Genomic DNA, 26,867 nt, shown 5'->3' on the forward strand with positions numbered 1-26,867 from the left:
CTCTCTCTCTCTCTCTCTCTCTCTCTCTCTCTCTCTCGCTCTCTCTCTCTCTCTCTCTCTCTCTCTCTCTCTCGCTCTCTCGCTCTCTCTCTCTCTCTCTCGCTCTCTCGCTCTCTCTCTCTCCTGCTTTGTCTCACTATACATGTTTCTATAAATAAAATGCACAAAAAAAATAAATAAATCTGACTGTAAGCTGGGTAGAAGGGCTAATTCTCTAATTTCCCCAGGAAATGGTAGAGACAAAGCACAAATGAACTTCTCATTACCCTCTGGGCAGGACAGGCTTGCCTCACATTTGCACTATTTAAATTTAGCACTTTCTGGTGCAAGCTTATGAACATTATTGTCTTATATTTTCATTTCAATAAACCCATAAAACAAACAAATCTGCCCTCCAATGAGGTCTAGCTAAGAGTCTGTTTTAAAAAAAATAATTATATGAGGAGATCATAAATCATTCCCTCCACAAAAAGCCTATTTTAAATGTTCCATATCCATATTCAATGAGATGTCAACTGGGTCATGCAGCCCCTAGACAATTTCTTTGTTGTTGTGTTAAATCATTATACCACAGTGACTCTTTAATGAAATCAACCAAATGAAGCATGGCTCTTTAAATCCCATTCATAAAACAGGCTCCATAAGCCTCAAAACCCTCTGTTCGCCTGGATACAGTGACAGCCTCCTGTTCTCCCATTGGCTGGGAAAGATGGTGGCTTCTGAACCAACCCAGAGCTCTGATTCTCTGCTCTGTTTACCAATTGGTTGCTTGCAGGCTTGTTGACATCACAGTAATAAATTTGCCCAGGGATCCCCTTTAACCTCTGGTCCATAGCAGTGGTGATTACAATACTGAACAATACCAAGAAAACCTACTGCTTTGTTCATTTTAGGCTTAAATTCTGCTGATATGCATTGTTATGCAAGAGGCAAGCTTTTTTTATTTGAATTTTGAGTTCTGCTCCACTTGTCATCTTCATGTCCATCCAGTCAATCTGAGTGTATGTTGGTGGGTTTTCAAACTTTAGACTGTAATAAATAAATAATCATTACAATTTATTTGAGAAGAAATCATCAAATGGTGACATTGTTTATTTTAAGTGTCAATTTAACTTAAAATGGGTGCATTTAACAATTTAAAATAATGCACAGCCACTTATATTCCAGGAATCATGTTCAATTACATTTTCTCTCTGATTTCATCTGTGTTTACCTCTTCAAAACAGCCATATGGCAGTTAACATTATAATGTATCAAATATTTTCATGGAATATCACAATACTAATACTTCTCCAAGAAAATAAGAATGGCATTCAGTGAAAGTGCTCAACTTTGCCTTTTTGGTTTTGGCAGCCCAACAAAAATGGATACACCCAGCAATGGTGCAGAGAAGTCTTCAACATTGCTACACCGCATATATATATATATATATATATATATATATATATATATATATATATATATATATATATATATATATATATATATATATCTTAATAGATATTTATTATAGTCTCTTGTGGCCAGTGGGAGTTTTTCACATTTGGAAGAGCGGAACTGGCGTTCCAGGAACCAGGACGAGAGGCGAAGGGCAGCGAATCATTTTAGCGAATCGGTTTGGTTTAATGAACCGGTTCAAGAAGACGATTTATCGAATCGTTTGAGCAGTAAAGCTGCGTTCACACTGCCAGCTACTTTGTCGTGTAGTGGTGTGTATGGAGAGTCTAAATAGCACTGTTTCTTTACAATTAATATTATTATTAAAATATTAGGATCACATGAGCTCTACCATCTTCTTTCATGTTGGCTGTCGCTCCTGAAAGTCGCTCTTGATTTGCATAAAGTTAAACATTTTTCAACTTTGTCACGTTGCTGTACACGCCCACATCCGGTCACCGTCGTTTTTGTTGCTGCGTGTCGCTGCAGTGTGAACTTAACACATGGAGCCGTTTGATTCCATAAGTGCTGTTTTTCAATTGTTTTTCTATGGTGAGCTAGACGGACGACTTTGACTTTTGTCTCGTGCAGGACAGCGTAACGTTTTTAGATGCTGTGTCAAGTTTAAAAGGAGATTTAGTCGTTCTGGAACTTCTACGAGATTGAGCCATTAAATTAGACACGCCCCCTTCTTACAGAAGAGTTGAGATTTCACCAAAAACTTGAGCAGCAGCGCATTGTCTCATGGTTATCAAACATAACAATAGAAAAATAGCTCCCTCAGTTGACAGCTGATGAATCTGAATATGAAATTAAAATGTAACGTTCCGATTCAACTACAACACTATGAGACCTCACAAAATGATCGACAGTCAGAAAGCCCATCAATGTGTTCTGATTGGCTGATCAAATATATGTCTGTGTCAGCGGACACATTTTTATTTGCTGTTTACACAGCTGTAACAGAGACCTGTGGGATGTCATAGAACATTTATTTCAATGTTACCTTTCAGGGAGAATGAGCATTTTATGCATACCATTCCATTAAAAATCGCTTACTGCACCTTTAACATTAAAAACAACATGTATCAATACACCTGCACACAGTGCCAATCGTTGTTACATTTATTTTTGTGTGTGTTTACAAAAGCACCCCTCGCTGCATTTTCCACCTTTTGTACTAAAATCTTTTTTTATATATATTTTTTAAATTATATAGATTAAATCAAATGCTTTTTTTAAACATGAACAAGCTTTTTCTCACAGTCGAGTGATTCATAAACGCTTTGCGAATCGGTTCGAATGAATCATACATAGAATCTTTTCACATGAATGACTCGATTGCGAATCGGACATCAGTAGAGGAGGGCATAGAGAAAAAAAAAATCACAGCCACCACCACAACATGATCATCACCCAACTGCTCAAACACACTGAATCAAAAACAACAGCGTTCAACGTTTCACACAGAATTTGATGTGCGATCTCGGTGTATGTTCGGGTACGGCGTTTTAAGGGATAGTGTTGTAACTCTGTTTTTAAGCCGTCAGGGAGTGGATCTGTCTCGGACGCCATCTTTATCAAGCAGCAGCAGCCCGGGAGGGTGAAGATCTGCGGGGCCACCGTTAACCAACACCGGGCTGGAGGAGTTTCTACACCGAACACTCATGCTTGACAGAGACCGATAAGTTGTTTTGGGACTGATTCTGGTTCGATAGGCGTGTTTCTGTCTTCTGGGTTTGTTGTTGTTGTGCTAGGAGGAGTTTGCTCTGGCTGGCTGCTCATTCTGGCCTATTGGAAGGGTAAGTGAGCTGTTAGCGCATCTGCTAACTTTAAAGTTCATGTCAAAATAAACAGTTCGTGTCTTTAATAACACAACCGAACTTTATGTTAGCTGTTATCTGTAGGGTGTCACCCATTTCAGTTAGTAAACATTAAACATGGTGGCACAGTTTTGAGACAAGTTAGTTTCCACCCAAGTTGTAGAAGTTTCGGCTGCAGGTGATGCAACTTCATGAACCCACTGTTAACAGCTAATCCTTATATTTCATCTTGTAGAAAGGCACTTGTGTATGTTGTTTAAGTATTTATTTATTTATTTATTTTAGCGCTGAGATTATTTAGTGTTAATAAGGGCTCACCCCTGCTGTCAAATCTAGAGTTGGTCATAACACTCATTTACATTATGATCATTTATGTCACTAAGATTATATCGATTTAATGGTCTTAGACTACTTAAAAGCACACTCATCCTGTACAGTGTGACGTACCTGGTTGTACACTATGCTGATGTATTGGTGTAAACAGCTATTTAATTAGATGATGTATTTGTACAGTTGAGTCATGCAGTTGAGATGTATAGACAATGATTATGATGGATAGCCCTGTTGTTTAATGTCAGGAAGTTTCCTTGTTGTAGGAAACCTGTCTTTCAATTGCATGCTGCATTTATTGTTGTCGATATGGTGATTCATTAAAGGCTCACATTGACATTAATTGCCATTGCTTTATCTCTGGTCTTGTACATTATTTTAGGTCTACATTTTCCTGCTGTCATTCTGAGCTTGCGCTCCCACGAAGGAAATGGCTGCAGTGATTCGAATGCAATGAAGCTCTGCCACAGTGGCCTGTTGCATTTGTTTATGGCTTTGAATTGCGCATAAACATGCAAACTGGTGGTATGTGAACGAGAGCCTGAATAGTGCTTCTGTTGTTGAGAGACACTGACTGCTTTCTCCACCGTGATTGTCTTTCTCTGACCTCATTGCTGCCACTTAAATCTGGGCCTCTGTCCTCTCGCCACATAGCATCCTTTACGCTGAGCCCTTGGGGTCTCCACTCCCACGTCCATCTGTTATCAGACTTCTGATTATCACTGATGTCATCAAGTGACTAACACAAGTTTGTCTCCAGCATTGTGTTTTCTCCGGTCTATCACTTTTGGTGCTTTCCATGCATCCCATTCTCTTGCAGGATGGTGATTGGCTCAGATTTCTTAATATATAGCTGGTTAGGGAGAGCATTAAAATAAGCAATAGCGCATTCGCAATCGTGTTGTTGTATTGAATATCAGCAGTGCCGTTCACAGAAGGGGGGCTGCAGGGGAGCTAGCCTTTGGACACTGGGGGTGCCTGTTACAGTGCGCACTATAGCATGTAGGGGTGAATTCCAATTGAAAGTGAACATCCCTATTCCGTACTCACTCCCAAGGACAGAGCCTTTGAAGTAGCTACTATAAAAGAAATATGTCACCATTACTGGCTTCGTTTACATGGACAGAATGCAGCGTTCCTGTATACATGCACTATTTAAGTAGTGTACTCTTTACTACCAAATACATGTGGGTCGGTAAGTAAGCAGCTTTCTCCACAGCAATGGAATTTCTCCACAACGCTTGTGTAAATAACAAACATGGCATCTGGGGAAGACTTCGCTATTTCATTCTCCGTTGCTTCGCTTCATTTCCAGAGTTGTTGCTGTGTTTGTTTCCGTAACTTTCTATCACAACCTGCAGCGGAATTGCGCTGCAATAGTTGGGTTTCCCTCTTAGGAAAAGTCTGGGATACCTAATGTACAAGCGAACGTGACGGACAGTAGATATTTTACATTGGTGTCTATAATTGGCTATTATTTGTGATGATAATGAAAAAATTAGGAAATGGAAATAATAAAAGAAAATGCTTGAATACCAATAAGTACTACTAATAAAAAAGATCAGTTTAATTTGTATCCTCCTTCCCCTGCTGATGGCTGTGCATGTCATTGAATATCAGCACAGCTGATTTGTACCCATGGCCGAATCACAACTGTGCTGATATTCAGTACAACAGCATCGTTTTGAGTGTGATATTGATTTTATAACTTAAAATCGATAACTTGCACTATAGACACCATGTAGACAGTTATTTGGTCTATTTTCTTTTCTCTGCTATGAAAATAGTTCCATAACAGATCCAAAACTGTAGTGTAATTATGATTATTAATATTTAATGATTATAAATATAACAAAATAGCCAACTTGTATCTTTTTAACACGATACATACATAAACTTCCTGATTTCCAAATGTGGGAAAGTCAAAATTTGAATATGGAAAACTACACGGTTTAAATAGATTTTTTAATAATTTTATTAATTACTTGACTTCATAAACATTATATTAATTACAAAGAACAATTGCTGTTTGAATGGTCAGCTAAATTGTCTGTGGTACTATTTAGGATTAAATTATCTACACAGGTGCAGCAGCTAGAACACAGGGCCTAATCACTAACAAGGTCATATTCTGTGTTTATAAATACACAGCAGTGCACTGGCAACACAGGACAGCATCTTTAAAGCTCTGTCCTCATAAAGGGTCTGGGTCAAAGCTCTGCTGTTGTTTGTCTAGCAAATGAAGGAACTCCCTGCTTGGACAGTGGAGTTTCCCAAGACATTCCTCCCATGTACATTCTAAATGTAAAGTGTGATGTAATACTTGATTAAAGAGAGCATAAGTTATTTCCTAAGAATAATTCCATAATCATCATTCCTAGTCAAAGCCATAGTCTAGTACTTATAGTCTTAATTGTAATATAAATGTCTCTCGAAATATTTAGTGTAGGATAATAATAGGTTGGCCATCAATACTGACTATGTTTACATGGACACCAGAAAGCGGCGTATTGCAGGACAGTGGCATTCCTGTTTACATGCACTGTTGAAGCGGTGTACTCTTTACTCCATTATACATGTGGCACGGTCAGTAAGCAGCTTTCTCCACAACAAGTAATTTCCCCATGATGCTTGTGTAAATGGCAAACATGGCATCTGAGGAAGAGTTTACTATTTTATTCCCCTGTTGCAGTGTTTGTTTCTGTAACATTCTATCACAACTTGCAGTGTAATTGCGCTTCAACAGTGGAATTTCCCTTTTGTGTAAAACTCCAGGATTCCCCAATGTACTAATGCATATAATCAGATGTGAGGGACCATCTAACATTGCTGTGTATAGTTTATAGTGCAAGTGCTTTTCCCACTGTACTCCCAGAAATGTTGAATTCTTTCCAGTGTGTTAACTTGTTGGGCTCCATCCTATGACGTTGTTATCCGGTCTGTTCATGCACATGCACACTCCTTAAAAACCTGTTAGAACGGTGCTTATGTGTTTACATTACATAGTGTCTCTTGGAGAAACCAGGGGGTGTAAAAACGCTTTCTCTTAATCCCTTAAATGGCGTGAAGAAATAGCCATTCTTGTTTACTATGTATTTCCTTATTTCACCGTAACAAACACAGGTTGTAGTACAGCTTTTCATACATTCCTGATTCTAAAATTGCTTTGTTCGCCTTGCTTGGCTTTTGTAGTTTTTTTTAAACTTGTCAGAGCATTGGAAAATAAGAAATTCTAATGCTGAAGGAAATGAAGAAAGGAGTTAATAATGTATATGTTATCTTAAAGAGCTGATTAGCACTGGAATAAGTTCATCAGAGATTTGAAGCACAATTAGCACACAAACAGAGTGAACAGGAACTACATAATCACTGAACAAAGCAAAAGATGCATTGGGAATTCCTGGCCTCCTGTTGTGTTGTCCTGTCCTGCCACATTCCTGCTGTTTGTGTCTGTTGAATGGCATGATGGGGTGTCATCTTGTTCCTTCTTTCAAAGTCCTGCCCTTAACAGTCTCTCGTCATGTGTCACATGCTAAGGATCTGGCAGCTAGTAGCATCAAGAAAGGCTGTACTGTCAGAAGCAAAGCTTTGTAATGTGTTTCAATATAGAGGAAACGCCTTGCATTCCGATCTGTGTTTCTTTATTAGTTAACAGCATCAAACTATAGAGTGACTTTGGAAGCCACAAAGTTAATTTCAAGCCCTGCTTCCTGAAAAAGCAGTGTCCTATTTGGCTTAATGTGCCTTTTCAAATCATGTCCAATCAACTGAATTTACCGCAGGTGTGCTCCAATCAAGTTGTCGAAACATCTCAAGGATTATCAGTGGAAACAGGATGCACCTGAGCTCAATTTTGAGTGTCATGGCAAAGGCTGTGAATACTTATGTACATGTGATTTTTATAGTTTTTTATTTTTAATATAAAGATTTCAAACAAACTTCTTTCACATTGTCATTATGGGGTATTGTTTGTAGAATTTTGAGGAAAATAATGAATTTAATCAATTTTGGAATAAGGCTGTAACATAACAAAATGTGGAAAAAGTGAAGCGCTTTGAATACTTTCCGGATGCACTGTGTATGTGTGTTTGTGTGTGTGTATATATATATATATATATATATTAGTCTGGATGTGCTGCATGCTTCACAGTAAATACGTGCTCTGCTCTTTGTCATCTACACATTCACAGAACGTGAGTGATGTTTATAATGATGTGTTATAAGTGTATAAGCGGCCGGCTTCACGCTTCACTTTAAAACATGCAGACTGTATATTTAATTAAATCTTCTGTGGTTTAATCATCATACTAGGGCATATCATGATTTTATTTTTTTATTTTTATTTATTTTAAATTGATTTTATGACTGGATTTCATGATTCCTTCCATGCTTTCCACATCGCGGAAATCATAGGGCCCTAAATGTCTGGGGTTGGAGATAGAGAACCAGTTCTTTCCGCTTCCTGAACAAATGAATATTATTAGCCGGTTCCTTTTAATCTATTGTACGAAACACACAGTGTGAACAGTGTAGTTTGTTTCCCGAACTAATGACTCTTATGAGCCGGTTCCTTTTGAATCTATTGCACAAAACACACAGCATGACCAGTTCAGTCTTGACCGATTCTTAATATATTGCCTTTTATGACCTTTTTTTGTGTGTGTGAATCAAAAACACTTCAATCAGAGCAGTTACTGAATTAATCTCACTGACCTGGAAGTTATGACTTCCATCATGCTGAGCTTGTAATGAAACCATTCAGAACCACTATTGTTAAATTCCTTATTTGACCTCTAAACTGTAACTGTAATAATGATCACTAAACCTTATAATTCACTGTCCTATACTGTTCAAGTTTCATGTCTCTCATAACAATCTAATAAAAAGCACTCTCTAAAGGCCTTTTCACACCAATTGTGAAGCTATTATGAGAGGTGAATCACAGACGAATGTTCCTTTCCCATAGAAAGCCAAGCGAATGTTTGCCATTGCCATCCCTCCCCCTTAGATTGGGACATTCACGCAACTCATAGAAGAGTCACTGATCACACAGAAAAATACCAGTTTCGGAGTTTGTATTTATTTGCATGATCTGCTTCCGTATTGTTTGAACTTTAACGCTATAACTGCATTTAAGATGTAACGTCGGGGTGTTTCCTTTAAAGACGGTCGACACTCAAGTTTTGCTTCAGGTCCACTTATTCCACAACAAGAGTGCTTCTGTGTTTACTTACTTTCTATTTTTGCATTATAATTCCCTCATAATTTGCGATCTACATCACTTGAAGCTGTTTGGAAAGTTTAGAATGCATCTGGACTGTGAACTGTAATTCTTGCTCTCCTCATTCAGGTGTGAGCTGCAGTGCTGCTCTCTTCATTAGAGTTTAATGTGATCTCATGTTACATGAAATTTTATCAAACGACTATTCGACAACGAAAATTTTTGTTGACAATATTTTTATTGTCAACGTTGTTGACTAATCATTTCAGCCCTAAAAAAAAACATTTAAGTTTTTAAGGCATTTGATGCAAATGAGCTTAAAATGCACATCCACACTGTTTGAGTTACTGCAACGTTTAATGCTGTTGGTCAAAAAATCTTTCTGTGCTTTATTGGCACCAGTTGCTCTGGGTCTGGTAACTGTAACGTTTTCTGACACATGTTCTAAAGCTTATATATTATTGGTCAGGGTTTTTCTTATCGACACTTTCACCTTAAAAAAAAGCTTTGTTTTGTCACCTGACCAATGGTTGCTCCAGGTGTGAATTGCTTGTTAGGTCCTATTGTTTCAATTCAAAATGATGATCACGGCGAGGAAATTAAAGGCCTTAAAGCTAGGTCAGACCTCTGCTATTGTTTGACTTGCAAATGAGGGAACTACCTGCTTGGACACAGGACTTACCTTAGAAATTCCTTGTAATGCTTAAAGGAGACCTATTATGCCCCTTTTTACGAGATGTAATATAAGTCTTAGGTGTCCCCAAAATGTGTCTGTGAAATTTCAGCTCAAAATACCCCATGGATCATTTATTATACCATGTTGTAAATGCCTCTTTTTGGGTGGAATCAAAAACACAGATTATTTTATTTTTATATTTTTATTTTTTTGTCTCTTTTTTTTTTACCGCCCCTTTCTGAAAGAGGGCTGTGCCTTTACAGCTAGGGCTTCTGATATTACAGCAACAACAAATCAGAACAAATATTACTGACAGCGTAAATACCGGAGTTCATCCATATATGTATGAATACCTGGACTCTGTGAATACAATCAGAGACAATGGTAACTTTAGCTGCATTAGCCGTGGAATCAGCAAACAAGGACTTTCAAAAAGGCAATTTGCAAACATTCACAAAATATTAAGTGTGATACTTACATCTTCAGGATATAAAGCTGGAACACAAAAACTTGGTACTGATCCATGCTTGAGAAACATTTTTTTAAAATCCTGCTTTATTTTGACCCTCGTTCACAAAGCAGTCTGGTGTAAGATGATTTGCACAAACACACAGATTTTGGTATGTTTTGGGGCACATTTCCTTCAAAAACAAAACTTGTCCACAGCATCTTCAGTGGCTCTTATGCAGAGAGTACATGAAGACTCTTATGTTCACTTTTACAGCCAACAACACTTATGTCGCTTACGAAGCTGAGACATTTTTCTTCTCACTGTATCTGCTCCAGCATGGAAAAAAATGCTGGACTGTGTATAGATCACTCAGGGGAGGATCAATGATAATAGGGTGGAGTCCGTCACCAGTCGTGGGTCGAGGCCTGCTCTAACGTGACATCACTTTAGAGCAGAAACAAAAACCATTCATTTTGACACACTGTTTTTGATTAATAGAAATATAAGAAAGAGGAGTGGGTGGACTTTTTACATTGTAGGGTGGTTGTGTACACACACATTTATGTTCAAACACCATGTAAAAGTGAATTTTGCATAATAAGTCCCCTTTAAAATAAAGAAAGATTAATTAAATGAACGTTTATTTTTACATCAGAATTATCTCAAATAATATTTATAAACATCCATTACCAAGGTCAGAACCTTTTGGAACTGGCACGAAGGCCAACTACCATTTCTAGTAATCAGCCAAGCTGGCATTGTTATCAACGATGCTAATAATCCCAAAATGGCCAAACACTTGGCTAATATGTCTGTCTACAGCCACTACAGTTATTGCACAATGCACAAGTGCATTGAATGTAATTAGTGTCAGAATATATAGACCTACATATAGACATTTTCCAAGAGTCCAGACAACCCTTAAAAGTGCCTGACACCCAAAATAGTGCACGATTTTGCATACATGCAGAGCAATTTCAGATATAGTTGTTGGCACTTTATTTATAGTCCTGAAGTGTGTGTAAAGGTGTACGGCTTGGTGTGATTTGAGTGGGTTTACTGGTGCATGTTTGTGCAGGCAGAGAGAGTGTAGTGGTTGTGTGTGAAGCAGCTGGTATGGTGGGAGGCCGGAGCTCTGGCCAGTCTTGTGACTGAGACATCAGCCCTGTGCTTTCAGCATTGTGTCTGTGCAGCCGATCATCTGAGCAGTGCTCTGAGGGGGGAGCAGCAAGCTCAAGCAACAAACAAAGCACTATTTTAGAATGAGGTCATTCCTGCGTGGCTATAGTTTGATGCTGCTTACTAATAAAGAAGCAGCTCGGAATGCAGGGCAGTTGCATTAATTAATTATAAAAAATAGGTTGTGTCATTGTAGAGTTCAAGTTAAGTTGTAATGCTGTGATGTTTAGTGTTATCATTATAACTGGCTCAAGCATGGACAAATTTGTGTGTAATATCCATTTCGTGGATCCCAATCCAGTCTTTTGTTTGAGCCGGCCATTCTTTTGCTCAATTATGTCTAATCTCACTTAACCAACAGATGTAATCATTGTGTTTTATGATGGTGGCGTATAGCTTCTTAAAGTTTGTTATTTTTGCACCACTAGTGTCACCAAACGAAATTGCTAAGGTAATAACTGTTATCAGACAGGTTTCCCAGGTATTCCGGCATCTCTCATTGTTCAGAAAAACGGCTAGCCCACACTAAGCTCATGCCATTGGCTGAGCCAATGTTGCTATGTCAGGCAAGTTGGGATGCTTAAAAAAAAAATAAAAATTTTTTTGATAGTTCCACAGTGTTTACATTTTCTAGAAAATCAAACTACGAATCTCTTGCTCAATGTTTCCCAACCACTGTGTGCCGCGAAAGTTTGTCAGGTGTGCCGTGGAAAATAATCAAATTCCACAAAATATTTAAATTAACAGAAAGGTGAGAGAGGGTAGATATAAGTATTTAAAACTCCTTTAACAAGGTACATTTTAAATAGAAAACAAGACAAAAACATTCGATAATAACAAGATTTTTTGCAATTAATTTCTTTACTGAATTAAACTTAATTCCTTTAGCCCTTTAAATTAGTGAATGTCATTTAGAGCTATTTTTGTCCTCTTTATTGTTAGTAAGCACGTTTAATACAACCTTTTATGTCAGGGCACAAGCTGAATAATCGGTTAAGAGCTAATAATTAATCGTTGCAATAACCAATGAATGGTCGAATAATCGTTCTAACAATCGATTATCAAAATAATCGTTAGTTGCAGCCCTACTCTGCATATTACACTGGAAAAGGGAATAAGTATTTTAATGCCCAAATAATTACACATTACTTTCAAGTTTAGATTTTAGTCTTTCACTTTGTCTGTGTGTCAATCCAGGAGTCTTGCTAACTCCAGTGAAGGTGACATAGTTATGCAAACTCATTGGGTTTGCATTTGGAATAGTAATGGGGCCAAATAAATCCACAGCACAAATGCAGAGAGATTTCAAGGCATGTGGCTCTTATCTCAGTCTGAAATGCTTCGTCCAGATCTGTACAGCTGTGGACCAGTTGTCATGATATATCTCATTATATTGCTCTGTCAGATAGTCAGTCATGCACGTAAGCCGATAAATATCTTTTGAGAGTGCATTCTGAGAGGGTAGTTTGTCAGCCTTATGGCCATTGGCTCAGAGATGCTGTTGTCATGGAAACTCATGTGCAAGTTGTTGCTGGGCTTCAGATGGTAACCAGTGCTGGAAGCGATCACTCTTCTGAGTTTTGGCCGCTTATTTCTTAAACCACCCCACCTACATCAATGAAGGACATTCCAGCCTATTTTTTATCCATATACTGTATAACATCATCTGTATTAGACATGAAATCTAAACATAAAATGTTGAATCTTTGGTTGGTGCATTTATCCAAAGTCCCATACAGTAGATGTTTTTAACTGGGACAGTCCCTCTGGAGTAACATGAGGTGCTAAGGATTACTCAAGTCAAGGGTATAGTGCCTCTTCTTGGGTTTGGGGTAGTGGTTGACCGATATGTGTATTTCAACGACTGATGCCGATATCTAGAAAGCATGATTGCCGGTATAAATGACAGGATGGTTACTGAGATTAAGCGAGTATTATTTGGCTTGTCATGAGATTCTTACATGGCAGCCCCCATGTGCGGACCATTTTATAAACGGCTGCAGTCATCATCCACCAAATTTAGCTAACAGTAGGGCTGAAACGATTAGTCGACATTAGCGGCAACGCCGAAAATAAAAAAATGTCGATTTTCATTGTCGAATAGTCGTTTGATCTCATTTAACGTCAAATGTCCTGATCTAAGGGGGAGAGATTGAAACTGCACCCGGCTGAGAGAGACTCTGCCTCGGGGTCGCTCATCCCTCGAGCGCGGACGCTTGATGCAGCTAGATTAGAACGTCGATTGCTCGCAATTTATTTAATCATAATATAAGCCACTGTGCATTTCTTATCGTGAAGAAAAATGGCAATATGCAGTTTTATTAATACGAGAGCACTTTGCACATTAGTTTGGAAATTGTTTTTTATTCTTTCTATTGTATGCTTGTTTATTTCGGGTTTATTTTTTAGTACTTGGTAAAAACTTAAAGTAATAGTTGCAAAAGTTGAAGCAAATCTTATATAAGTGTTCAAAAATACTTTAAGCATACATTGTACAGTTTTGTTATAATTCAAAAATTATTCAATGGCATATTTATTTTCTTAGTTCTGCTGCTAATGTTAATGATGTATATTTAAGATACATTCTCTTAAAGCAAGTCTAAATATCTTATATGCTGCTTCTAAAGTGAATGCATCTTTTTATTTTTTTTTTAAATTTTTAGACAATTGTAAATGGAAAACAAGACAAAAACACTTGATAACATTAGTTGTTTTTTTCTTTACTGAATTAAACTTAAAGTATTTTTCCCTTTAATGCAGTGAATGTCATTTAAAGGTACTTTTAAAAGATAATTTTGTCATCTATATTGTTAGTAAGCACATTTAATACAACCTTTTAAGTCGGGCACAAGCTGAATAATCGGTTAAGAGCTAATGATTAATTGTTGCAATAATCGCCGAATAGGCGAATAATCGATCTAATAATCGTTAGATTAATTAATTATAAAAATAATCATTAGTTGCAGCCATAGCTAACAGCTATTGATAAAGCTGGCTAACTAGCTAATGCCGACATAGGCTGTCGTATAAATGCAGTCAATGTATCATGCAAAGAAAAGTGATTACTTCAAACTACAGTCTCGAACAGTCAGCCTATATCCACACTTTGTTTTAACCCTGTTCCAGCACTGGAGAGTCAAATATAATACAATTATATTATATTTAATTATCTGTATAATATACAGTCTTAACAATCATAACTTTGTAATTTTAATTATGGTACCTCATCTGTCAGCATGATGCCGGTGAAACACGTTCAGCCTCTTTGTACGTTACGTCATTGTTTTGGTCGATGCTCGTGTCCCTATGGAGTGTGTGCACGAGCACTAGATAGCTGGCTGCAGTTCACTTAATGAACTTACATACTGCACCTTTAAGCAGCACTTTTGTAACAAATGTATTGTCTTTGAGCAATACATTTTGAGTCTTCTTTCAGCCTTCAGATTGCCTGCTCTGAACAATGTGGGGACAATGATTGATTTGTGAAATAAAACGTTTTTTAAATGTTGGTACACATACAGAAAGACATATTTGGCCATTGTGTTGTGTCTTGGATAGTGTCTTGTGCCATAAGCATGGTGTGTGAAGTTTTAGCCTAATAATCGTTAACAACACTTAAACATTTAATAATGTGGCTCAAAACCACTATGTTTTGAACCATTTTATTTTTTTTGCTATGTGAAAGAATGCCCCATTAGAAAACCTACCAACAAGATGATTATGAAAATATATCTAGATTTGCACATCCCTTGTCCCTGTATCCTGTGACACTAAAAGAATAGCCTGGATAGGGTTCTGGATAGGACATGTCTGGACATGGTCAGAGTCATTTTGAGTAAAGCAGAAGACTTGACCACAGGAAGCTGTGGGCTGTGGAGACAGAGCTGGAGTTGTGAGATTGGGAGGGCCAGTGGTGTTGTGACTGCAGCTCCCAGGTGTCTCCTGACACTTCCTTTCTCCCTCTCTCTGAGTAACAGAAGAGGAACTTGCTGTTCTGCACAGTGACCACATATGCTGTAATGCACAACGCCAGTGCATCAGCCTGGGCAGTTTTGCTGCATACAGCACTTTGAGCAAGTCATTTCTTGTGAACAGAATATTTCTCCCACTGTCAGTAAGTCATAGCAGAGTGTTAAAGATGACATGTGTTACTTTATATACAGTACTGTGCAAAATTTTAGGCACATAAGATGTTTCACAAAAGCATTTGTCTTAAGATGGTTATTTATATCTTCAGCTTTAGTGTGTCAATAGGAAATATAAATGTTAGACTCCCAAACAGAACATTGTGTCTGTCTGAGATTACATAAAGAGACAGAAGCAATTGAGACAGCCTAAATTGATAGAAGAACTATGGCAAATTCTCAAGAAGGTTTGGTTTTGAAGGCAAATGTGGTCACACTGAATATTGATTTAGCTTTTGTTTATGTTTACTGGACTTTGTATGACATTAAGTGATAAATTAAAACTATTTATTTCATTTTATTTGAAGACATCCTCACTATGCAACATTTTTCAAAAGTGCCTAAAACCTTTGAAAAGTACTGTGTGTGTGTGTGTGTGTGTGTGTGTGTGTATATATATATATATATATATATATATATATATATATAAATATATATATATATATATATATATATATATATATATATATATATATATATATATATATGCACGCACACTACGCAGAGACAACTATAATAACCTGTCTACACCAGACATGTCCGTTGATGGGACTTGAGGCTGTCTACACTGGATACGATGACACAAACGTTATAAACTGTTTATTTGTGGTATTGGCAGTAGTAGCGCCAGCGCGTGCAGTAGGTCTGGACAAAAAGCAAATATTTTTCTATTAGTCTTTTTTTTTTTTTATTAATTGTCCATTCGATATCGATTCTCAAAAGCAATTGACCGAGAGCAAATAACTCTCATTTCCAACCAAATTTTGCTTTGTGACTAAAAATCATATATTTGGCAACTGGCAGGGAAATGTCTTCACGCATCGCTAATTGATTAGTATAGTGGTTGTGATTGGTTAATGTTCTACCTATACTGTACACCTATATACACAGAATGGCAAAAGGTCCGGGAGTTTATTAATTCTTTCTTTTATGAAGTTATTTTTTTTTAGCTTACTTGCATGTAGACATATAATTTGTAGTGTTCTATAGGTTCGGTTTGAATAATTTTGGTTTGCTTTTGTGTCTTTTCTATAATCTCCTGATCATTTTAGTGTTGTACTGCACCCAGAGCCACTGAGCTCAGCATGAGCTGTGTGGCAAAAATAAATAAACTATCTGCTCACTACCGCGTCTGGGATTTTTCTGAGACACGTCAGCTCGCACCTCACGCAGTGGGAACAGAGTAATCGGACCAAAACGAAAACGCGCCGCTCACGGCCCCCTCACAGAGAATATGTGAACACACCGTAATCCACACAACACATGTAAACTATATATTTATATAATTAAATCCCAGTATTTGTGTTTTAATCTCAACTTTATTTATATAGCATTTAAAACAACAGAGTTGATCAAAGTGCTTCACAGTAATACAATTTAAAACATAAAATGTATAGATAACCATATACACAAACACCAGTAAATCACCAAATACAAACACTCCAAAACCTTTGTCCTACATTTCATTTGTCAGACTCAAAGGCCAGTTTAAAGAGATGAGATTCCAGACATGACTGAAGTCTTCATTGATCACACTGGACCATGTCTCGAACTGTTTATCCAGAAAAAGCTTCCGTCAAAAAACACACATCTTAATAAAAGCACAGATTCAAAATAAAAGCTAGAAACCTGAAATTGAAGAAACTGTGTGAGAAATATATTACAACTGTATAGTAAAATGTAATAATAATAATAATAATAACAAAGAAATATATCACAAATAAGACTGCTGTTGAATTAAAGTTTTGCACCAAAAAAAATCTATGACATGTTGAAAAGTTATGTTTTCACTTCTTGTTAAAAATGTAAGAATTAATTGATTAGACACATTTTGATTTTGCAATTAAATTAAACTTAAATATGGAGTTCTAAAAAATAATCATAATAATAAAAAGGAAAAGATAATTTGGGAAACAATGAAAACAGATATCAGTAGGGTGCTTCTTAAAAACATTTAAGCAATGCATACTTGATTGAGAAACACTTGAAGGAAACGTGCATTACTTTTACTTTATTATTGTCATTGAAATGTAACATTTAAATATGCTAAACGGATGTGATTAATAGCACAATATCATATTAGCATATTTTTGCTGTGAAATCGAAATTGGTATTGAGAACTGTGAAATTTCACTGGTATCGGGACCGACTACTTAAATAAATTTTGGGTCTGTGACAACACTTCTGTGTTAGTAATCAATTTATTGTACGTTTCTTCAAGACTGTAAACATTGTCTATATGGTGCTATAAAAATATACTTTGTTTGAGCATCCCGACCATCTGACAGAGTAACATTTGTTCGACCAATAGTTTGGGGTAGAAATATATGTTTTTTTTGATAAATAAAAGAGGGTGGAGTATTCGAGAAATCTGTTTGAAAACAATGTCGTTTTTTTACAGTTCCATTTGGTGGCATTATTGGCATAGAATTTTTCTCACCCACATTTATCCATGACAATTAATCTCTCTCTTTCTCTCTCCCTCTCTCTCCGGTCAGGTGTTGGTCCATATGAGGCCGCTGTCTTGCAGATGAGCCATCAGTGGGGGCTGTCACGTCGCAGACCCAGATAGTGACTGGCGGCTGCGGCTCAGGCCCTGCCCCCTCCCAGCATGCCCAACGCTGTTCGCGCGGGGAGTCTGAAGGACCCCGATATCGCTGAGCTCTTCTTTAAAGAAGACCCGGAAAAGCTCTTCTCAGACCTGAGGGAGATCGGTCATGGCAGTTTTGGCGCTGTATACTTTGTGAGTGTCATTGCATCTTATTCATACCTTTTGAAGTACATTTAAGCATTAAACAGCAGCTATTATCTAAGGCAACATGCAGTGCATTGAAGGTATACATTTGATCAGTTTGTGTCTTCCCTGGGAATCAAACCCATGATCCTGGAGTTGCTTGCACCATGCTCTACCAGTTGAGCTATTTTAGTAAGCATGAATACAATGCATTGTAGAGTTAAACAAGAACCTACTTATTTTCTCTTTATTTCAAGGTATTACTTTTATCTCTTGTTCCTTTGGGAATCGAACCCATGACTTTGGCATTGCTAGTGCCATGCCTCTTCCATTTAAGCTATTTACAGATTAAAGTATGATCAAATGAATTGTTTAGCAGTAGCAGAACCCACTTATTTTCCTCTTCATGCCATAAAGAACTGAGTGAACAAGTTTGAGAACTTCATACAAAAAATATTCACTCTTCTCTTAATGTTTGTATATCTGCTCTTCAACCATTAATTTAACCACCAGTTCACATTTTTAGAATGGACAGCAGATATAATAACAACACTTTATTCTTCCAAAACAAACAAATACCATTTGTGTACTTCAATATGTAAAGAAATCTTCACTTTGGAAAAGACTGAATCATTTGGATAATTTTTAGGCTGTGAGAAAACACTACATATGAGAAAACTTAATAATTCTTTACTTATTTACGTTTTTACAGGCACGGGATGTGCGGACCTCAGAGGTGGTGGCCATCAAGAAAATGTCATACAGCGGGAAACAGTCCAATGAGGTAAAAATAAAAAGTTCCCCATAAAATTTCTCATGTTATTGCACAATCACTCTTTTTTTATTTATTTGATTGTGTCTTCCTTCAGACTGCTGCCTGATGCATATATCCCATGATTCATTATTTAATCAGAGCTCTGACGCACTATGTCTTTTTCTATACACCAATGGGTGTGTTAAAGGTTTAGTGAGGTGACCGCAGAGGACCATAACTATCTTTCGTCTTCGAGGCAAAGAAGAAAAATGAGGCTCAATTGATTGTTTATACGAGCCTCATCTTTACATAATAAGACTGGCAACTTTTTAAAGTTGTTTGATGATAAATTGCCTTATGTCTTTGTAACCTGATCTTCTAATCAGGGTTCAAGTATTTTTCATGTTCATGCCAATCAAAAAGGGAGTTTTCTTTGCGTAGCTGAATGCAGGTCTTGTTGTATTGTGATGTGTTCCATATGTGGAACTTATTCTGTTCTAATGAATTCTGCCTTGAATTTTTACAGAAATGGCAAGATATAATAAAGGAGGTGAAATTCCTTCAGAGGATAAAACATCCAAACAGTATAGAGTATAAAGGATGCTACCTGCGAGAGCACACAGCATGGGTAAGAAATCCAACTCTTCCAGCAACATTCATGATCACACAAACTTATGTAAACAGAGTAAATCACAGGCAATCCTGAAAATAATGTGTTTTATTTTTTTGTTTCCTGTATTTATTACATGGCACTAAGGAATACTTGATTCTGATTGTTGCAGCATTCTGCAGTCAAATACACTGCCTGGCCCAAAGAAAGTTGCCGTTTGGATTTAAACAAGCAGATACTTAAGAGCCTATGATAGAACTCACGGCTATGTTTAATAGTGAAAGTAAGAGCATTTCCACTTGCACAGTACGATGAGAATTTACAGGACTGGGACTAAACGGCTTTGTGGCCACAAGAAATCCACTTGTTAGTGAGGCTAATTGGAAAAAACTACATAAATTCACTAGGGAGCATAAAGATTGGACTGTGGAGCAATGGAAAAAGGTCATGTGGTCTGATGAGTCCAGATTTACCCTATTCCAAAGCGGTGGGCGCATCAGGTTAAGAAGGGAAGCGCATGAAATGAAGCACCCTTCATGCATAGTGCCCACTGTCCAAGCCTCTCGAGGCAGTGTTATGATCTGGGGTTGCTGCAGTTGGTCAGGTCTTGGCTCAGCAACATTGTGTGCTAGGCAGTCATATCACCCTGTAGCTCAAGACTGGTTGCCTACTGAAGCTAATCAGGGTTGAGCCTGGTGAGTACCTGGATGGGAGACTTCCTGGGGAAACTAGGTTGCTGCTGGAAGAGGTATTAGGGAGTCCAGCAGGGGTGCTCACCCTGTAGACTGTGTAGGCCCTAATGCGCCAGTATAGTGATGGGTACACTATACTGTAAAAAGGCACCATCCTTCGGATGAGATGCTAAACCAAGGTTCTGATTCTCTGTGGTCATTAAAATCCCAGGACACTTCTCGAAAAGATTATGGGTGTAACCCTGGTGTCCTGGACAAATTCCCCCATTGGCCCTTATCAGTCATGGCTTCCTAATAATCCCCATCTATTAATTGGCTCTATCACTCCACTCTCTCCTCTCCACCAATAGCTGGTGTGTGGTGAGCATACTGGCGCACTATGGCTGCCGTCACATTATCCATGTGGATGCTGCACACTGGTGGTGGGTGAGGGGAGTCCCCTGTTCACTGTGTAAAGTGTTTTGAGTGTAGTGTCAGAAAAGCACTTTATAAATATGATGTTCATTCATTCAGTGAAATGAAGTCATCTGACTACCTGAATGTACTGAATGAACGGGTTATCCCATCAATGGCTTTTTTCTTCCCTAACTGCATGGGCTTATTCCAGGATGACAACGCCAAGATTCATCAGGCTCAAATTGTGAAAGAGTGGTTCAGGGAGCATGAGGAGTCATTTTCACACATGAATTGGCCACCACAGAGTCCTGACCTTAACCCTATTGTAAGTCTTTGGGATGTGCTGGAGAAGACTTTACGGAGTGATTCGACTCTCCCATCAACAATATCTTGGCCAAAAATGTATGCAACTCTGGAGGGAAATAAATGTTGTGACGTTGCGTAACGTTGTCGAAACAATTCCACAACGAATGCGTGCTGTAATCAAAGCTATAGGTGGTCCAAAGTAATATTAGAGATTGCAACGTTTTTTTTTTTTGGTCAGGCAGTGTATTTTGTGTGATGGCCGCTAAACTGTAGAATTGACTGTTGTCCTTGGCTGTACTAGTTTTATGTCTCTCGTGGACAAGAAGTAATGATTTGAGTTTGTTATTTTATGCGAGAAAAAAGTCCACAGATTGATTTCTGTGGCCTTTTCACATTACATAATTTAAACTCTTCACTACTTCTTGTCCATTTATTTTATGACAAGTAACCAACTAGTAATTAGAAGAGGTAGAATGATATATCTGTTTTACCGATTTAATTGTTGCAGATAATTCAAGGAACTATCAGCTATCTGCAAAATTCTGTGCCAATCTATTACCCCACTGACAAACAGATTTTTCTAGATTTAAGCATAAATCTCACAGACTTGATTAGATTTCTCTCAAAACAAGACTTAAAATCTTATGCCAGTTTGCTTGTCAAGTAAATAAATCATGTTTTAAGAATTTCTTGATATTTTTACTGGAAAACAAGACACATTTTTTTTTGCAGTGAGCTACATTTGGTAAATACTTGCATTTAGTGCATTACAACGGAGCCAATTCTCTGTCATTTCAAAATAAGATTCCCTGGTGTATTTTAAGCTTGTTTATAGTTAAAAGTCCCACATTATGCACCAGATCTTAATTTAAAATAAATAAACCCCTTCGGGGATATAAGACTTTGTGGTTTATTTTGCGATAATGACCAGCAGGCTGTACATTATTCCTTACATGTACTGTATTTAAAATGTACTCATCTCACGATTCTGTTCAGTTCACAATACTGAACTCACAGTTCGTTTTGTTTCACATTTCTTTAAACTAAGCCTGAATCAAGAAAAGTTACATTTGAAAGTCACGCTGACAATGCGTGTCACTCCCGCTCCTGGTTTCACTTTCAGCCGAACTCATGGTACAACACCTGTGGATGCTAGTGTGCAATCGTATTTTAGAGCTCCTTGTGTCCAGTGTAGGACGTTTCGCGCATTGGATAGAACAGACGCATTTACATTTAGAAAAAAACAAAAAACAGCCCATGTCCACATTATGCATCTTCACATTTTTGTACCACGATGCATCGCGCCACGATAAACCGTTACACCCCTAGTACAAAACGTACTGAAACACATCTCTCACTATTTTTCTAGCTGGTTATGGAGTACTGTCTGGGGTCCGCTTCAGATCTTCTAGAGGGTGAGCTTTGATGTTTTTGATGCTTACTAAATGTGCTCATTAGCTGTAAAAATATGTGGACCACATACACGGCCCCTGGTTACAAACACAAAGTAGCATTTGTTTATGGAAGTATTTGTTGACAGAGTTTATCTCCTGAGAGGCATCTAGAAACCCTGTTTTTGCTTTTCAACTCTGCTTCTCATAGTACACAAGAAACCTTTACAAGAGATGGAGATAGCAGCGATTACTCATGGTGCTTTGCTGGGGTTGGCGTACCTCCACTCCCACAACATGATTCACAGGTGAGTGTTAGTGTAGTGTTTCCAATATTAGTACCAAACCTGGCCTTTGATCTCACTCTTTTCTTTGCCAATTGCACTTGTATTAAGTGTACAGAACTAAGACTTGATTTGATTTTGTTGGTGATATAAAATTAAGCAATATTGTGAATATCCTGATGATTGTAGTGTGCTTTTTATTTGGCCACTACGTTTCCTAAAGAGTGCATCTTTAGACTAATTTAATGTTTCTTCAGGGCTGCACAATTATTAAATTACATAAACTCTCAGTATTGTCATATCTCATTATTAAACCGCAAAAGGCTGCAATTTTATTCAATGACTATATGGTCTGTGGGGAACCATTGACATGCTGTTTTGTTCATGCAGTAATCATGATATAAACTTTAAAGTTCTCTCAGAGAATTTTATGTGCATTGTGAAAGTGTGTGAACCTGCATCGTATTATTCACGCATCTCCAAACATTTGAACTGCTACATAGTTTTTATACAAATTTTAAAAGGGGCATGGTATCAAAAAATAAAAGGTGATCAATAAAAGGTGATTTTAATGAGCAACAAACTGTTAAATACACAATGCACTTTCAGCTTTCCACCAAAATAAAGGCTCCAGGGTAGGGTTGGACCAGCTGTGTGTAAGGTCTCACTTAACTTGAAATGTAAAGTTCACACTAAGGGTTAAGTCAGTGCTTAATTTAATGTGGTTACACCACCTGTTCTTAAGGCAAGACTTAACTAGTAGGTCATAAGCTCTCCGTAAAGTGAAGCGTAGTTGCATAATATGATTATCAAATAAACAGCCTTCAAATTTGTACACAGAAGTGTTAAAAAGCTGTGAATTTAAGTTTGATCATGTTACAGTTGATGTTGAAACCTTGTTTGCTCATGTAACTGTCAGCTGTAATAAATTATATGAAATATAAATATAACGCTCAAATATTTAGTGGTGCGTAAATTGCAACTTGTGCCCATTTACGCCACAACTAAGGCTAAGTTGAATCTTGCGTATAGCTGGTGCAATCGGCCTTTCAGCTTTTCGCAAAAGTAAAGCTCCAGGTGAAGTACATATGACAAAAATATTGCTATTGTACAAAACATATATATAATCCTCATAATAATAATAATAATAATAAATCATTAAGGATTACTTATCATAATAAAGTTTAATGGGGTTCCAAAAATGTTGTGAACTTGTGGTTTTTGCAGACCTTGTTCATTATGCAAAAAAAGTATGTAAGTATAAGTAAATATGACTTTTTATTGTTTTATTAGTACATCTAAATGAAAATGATTGAAAATCGTTCTTCTGCTGAAAAGCAAACTGTTACAAGTTGACTGAAAAGCTATTTATGTGTTTGTCTAAAATAAAAAGACCTACCATTTGAGTTAATGACACAAGTTTCCCATTTCCTCCTTTTCCACCCAATGAACCCCTTTACACATAGTAAAGTCTTAACTTGCATCTGTGGATGCAGTGAAGAGTTGTGTTGTCTAAAAAAGGTTTACTTAAGTTATCCCAAACCCATATTCGTGATATCCATTTCAGATGAATGATGTTTTTTAAAACCGTGATGTCTGAAGGATCGGAGATCACGTGCATTCAGAAGCGGTTTTCGTCTTGCCCTTTACGCATCAAGATTTGACCAGATTCCTTGAATCTGTTATCTATATTGTGCACTGTAGAGTGTGAAATGCCCAAAATCTTTTCAATTTGTCTTTGGGGAACATTGTTCTCAAAGTGCTGGATTATTTGCTGAAGCATCTGTTGGCAAATTGACAAGTTTCGAATGATCCTTGCTCTTGAAGGAATAGGCTGTTTTAGGAGGCTCCTTATATACCATGACACGATTACCTCACCTGTATAACATCTCCTGTTTCACATAGCCTTGTTATTTTAACTCGTCAAAATGTTTTTAGTCTTAAACTCTGCCTGTCCCAACTTTTTTGGAGTGTGTTGAAATTACTGTACCAAAAAAAAGATCACCAGGTAAAACATCATATAATGTGTAGTTGTGGTGCTTTCGATATTGCAAAGGGTGAATATAATGTACATACACGTCACATTTTTCATACTGTCCCAACTTTTTCGTAATTGGAGTTGCATATTAATTTATAAGGGGGAAGCATATATCTCTTGATAACATTTTGCATTATTAATACATGCATTGCATATAAAACAGGGCATTCTGTGCTATATATTGTAGCTTCTATGAATGTGTCAGTAGGATTTTGTAAACTCACCTTTCTATCTGTTTGACAGGGATATCAAGGCTGGAAACATCCTGCTCACTGAGCCTGGACAGGTGAAGCTTGCAGACTTTGGTTCTGCTTCCATTGCCTCTCCTGCTAATTCTTTTGTCGGGACTCCTTATTGGTGAGTTACGCAACAGAAAAGCTACAGTCTGTTGCTGAATAGCTTATTACAGGTTGTCCCACCCCAAACATGACAGAACGCTCAAACAAACCATGCCTTGTTTAAAAAGCCACAATGTTCACATTCTTCCAGAAAATCAACTTATGAATGAATTGCTCATTGTTGTCATATCGAAAAATTACATATTTCACCTTTAATCAATCATATTTTAGGCTGTGAAGTCCAATTATTGATATTTATGATTGAAATAATTTACAGTTGAATAACATGATTCTAAATCCCATTAATTTCTCTCAGGATGGCTCCAGAGGTGATCCTGGCTATGGATGAGGGCCAGTATGATGGAAAGGTTGACATCTGGTCTCTAGGAATAACCTGTATTGAATTAGGTGAGATGGATTGATATGATTTATAGAGTATATTTTGCTCAGTTTTCCTTTCTCTTTTTCTGATGAACCTTTTCCTCCTCTAGCTGAAAGGAAACCTCCGCTCTTTAACATGAATGCAATGAGTGCCTTATACCACATCGCGCAGAATGAGAGTCCGACCCTGCAGTTCAGTGAATGGTGAGTGCAGTACTGGAGTAATGGCTTTTCTCTAGTGTTTTCTTTAGCTCCCTACAACTACAAGCTGAATATTGTTTGCAATCCTCCTCCTCCTCCCCTCTCTCTCTCTCTCTCTCTCTCTCTCTCTCTCTCTCTCTCTCTCTCTCTCTCTCTCTCTCTCTCTCTCTCACTCTCACTGAAGGACGGACTACTTCAGAAACTTTGTGGACTCATGCTTACAAAAGTTGCCTCATGACAGGCCCAACTCTGAGGAACTGCTGAAGGTAAGTCAAATAACATGTACTGCTCAAACAGACCGTGCCTTTGCGGTTGACCGTGCCTTTGCGGTTGCTGGACCAAAGCTATGGTACAGTTTGTCTATGTCTTACTGACTCTTTATACGAATTCAAGTCTAAATTAAAGACTTTTTTATTTTCTCCCCAATTTGGAATGCCTAATTCCCAATGTGCTTTTAATTCCTTGTGGTGGCGTATTGACTCACCTCAATCCGGGTGGCGGAGAATGAGTCTCAGTTGCCTCCGCGTCTGAGACCATCAATCTGCGCATCTTATCACTTGACTTGTTGAGCACGTTACCGCAGAGTCATTGCGCATGTGGAGGCATCATGCTATTCTCCACGGCATCCTCATACAACTCACCACGTAGCCCACCGAGAGCGACCATGAGGAGGTTACCCCATGTGACTACCCTCCTTAGCAACTGGGCCAATTTGGTTGCTTAGGAGACCTGGCTGGAGTCACTTAGCACGCCCTGGGATTCGAACTTGCGACTCCAGGGGTGGTAGCCAGTGGGCATATAACTATATTTTATATTTATATTTTGCTGGAAAGTGATTGCATATGATGCAAAATATTACTGTTTGGTTTGAAATATTCAACCCATTCTTTCTGATGCTTTCAAGATTATATTAAGTCAGTCTCGCAATTACAACAAAACTGCATTCATGCCAGCCAGCTAGATAACATTATCTTGGTGATGACAAATTTAAATCTGTAGAATTTGCAACAACAATTTTCAATGCATCATCAGAAAACCAAATATGTATTGTTTCTAAAACAAAATCACATGTACAAGATCGATAAACGCAAGATGTGGTGATAATGGAGCACTGGCCTGTAACAGTTCCATCAACTGGCTTGAAACACTCTCACATTGGCCCTGGATCAGTGGGACATTAGCTGTTTTTCCATTATCAGGCCAGGACTTTCAACTGGCCAGACGAGGCCAATTGCCTCAGACCTCGAGCCACGAGACCAAAATCTATCTACATTCCCATTGGTCAATAGACACGCAGTGTTACCCTAAAACCTGCCCTTAACATGTCGCCCTGGTGCCAACGTCATACACCCCCGCCAATTTCACAAGCAACAGGGAAGCTTAAACTTGAGGTATCATGTTATCTAGTTACCTAGAATATCTAGTTTATATCGTTTGTAAA

At 37.8% G+C, this 26,867-nt stretch overlaps 1 protein-coding gene across 1 annotated transcript in view; it reads left to right on the forward strand.

The window, feature by feature from the left end:
* The first annotated feature begins 2,843 nt into the window (after nt 1-2,843).
* The window catches only part of taok1a (TAO kinase 1a), a 37,228-nt gene continuing 13,204 nt past the window's right edge, over nt 2,844-26,867 (forward strand). The window contains exons 1-10 of the mRNA XM_052107082.1: nt 2,844-3,239; nt 17,800-18,044; nt 18,748-18,819; nt 19,316-19,417; nt 22,163-22,208; nt 22,396-22,492; nt 24,750-24,863; nt 25,161-25,252; nt 25,336-25,429; nt 25,611-25,692. Coding sequence (XP_051963042.1) covers nt 17,913-18,044; nt 18,748-18,819; nt 19,316-19,417; nt 22,163-22,208; nt 22,396-22,492; nt 24,750-24,863; nt 25,161-25,252; nt 25,336-25,429; nt 25,611-25,692 — 831 coding nt within the window. The 5' untranslated portion in view covers nt 2,844-3,239; nt 17,800-17,912. The remainder of the gene's footprint in view (nt 3,240-17,799; nt 18,045-18,747; nt 18,820-19,315; nt 19,418-22,162; nt 22,209-22,395; nt 22,493-24,749; nt 24,864-25,160; nt 25,253-25,335; nt 25,430-25,610; nt 25,693-26,867) is intronic.

Source organism: Xyrauchen texanus, chromosome 36 (assembly GCF_025860055.1).
Source record: "Xyrauchen texanus isolate HMW12.3.18 chromosome 36, RBS_HiC_50CHRs, whole genome shotgun sequence".
In the NCBI taxonomy this organism is placed as follows: Eukaryota; Metazoa; Chordata; class Actinopteri; order Cypriniformes; family Catostomidae; genus Xyrauchen; species Xyrauchen texanus.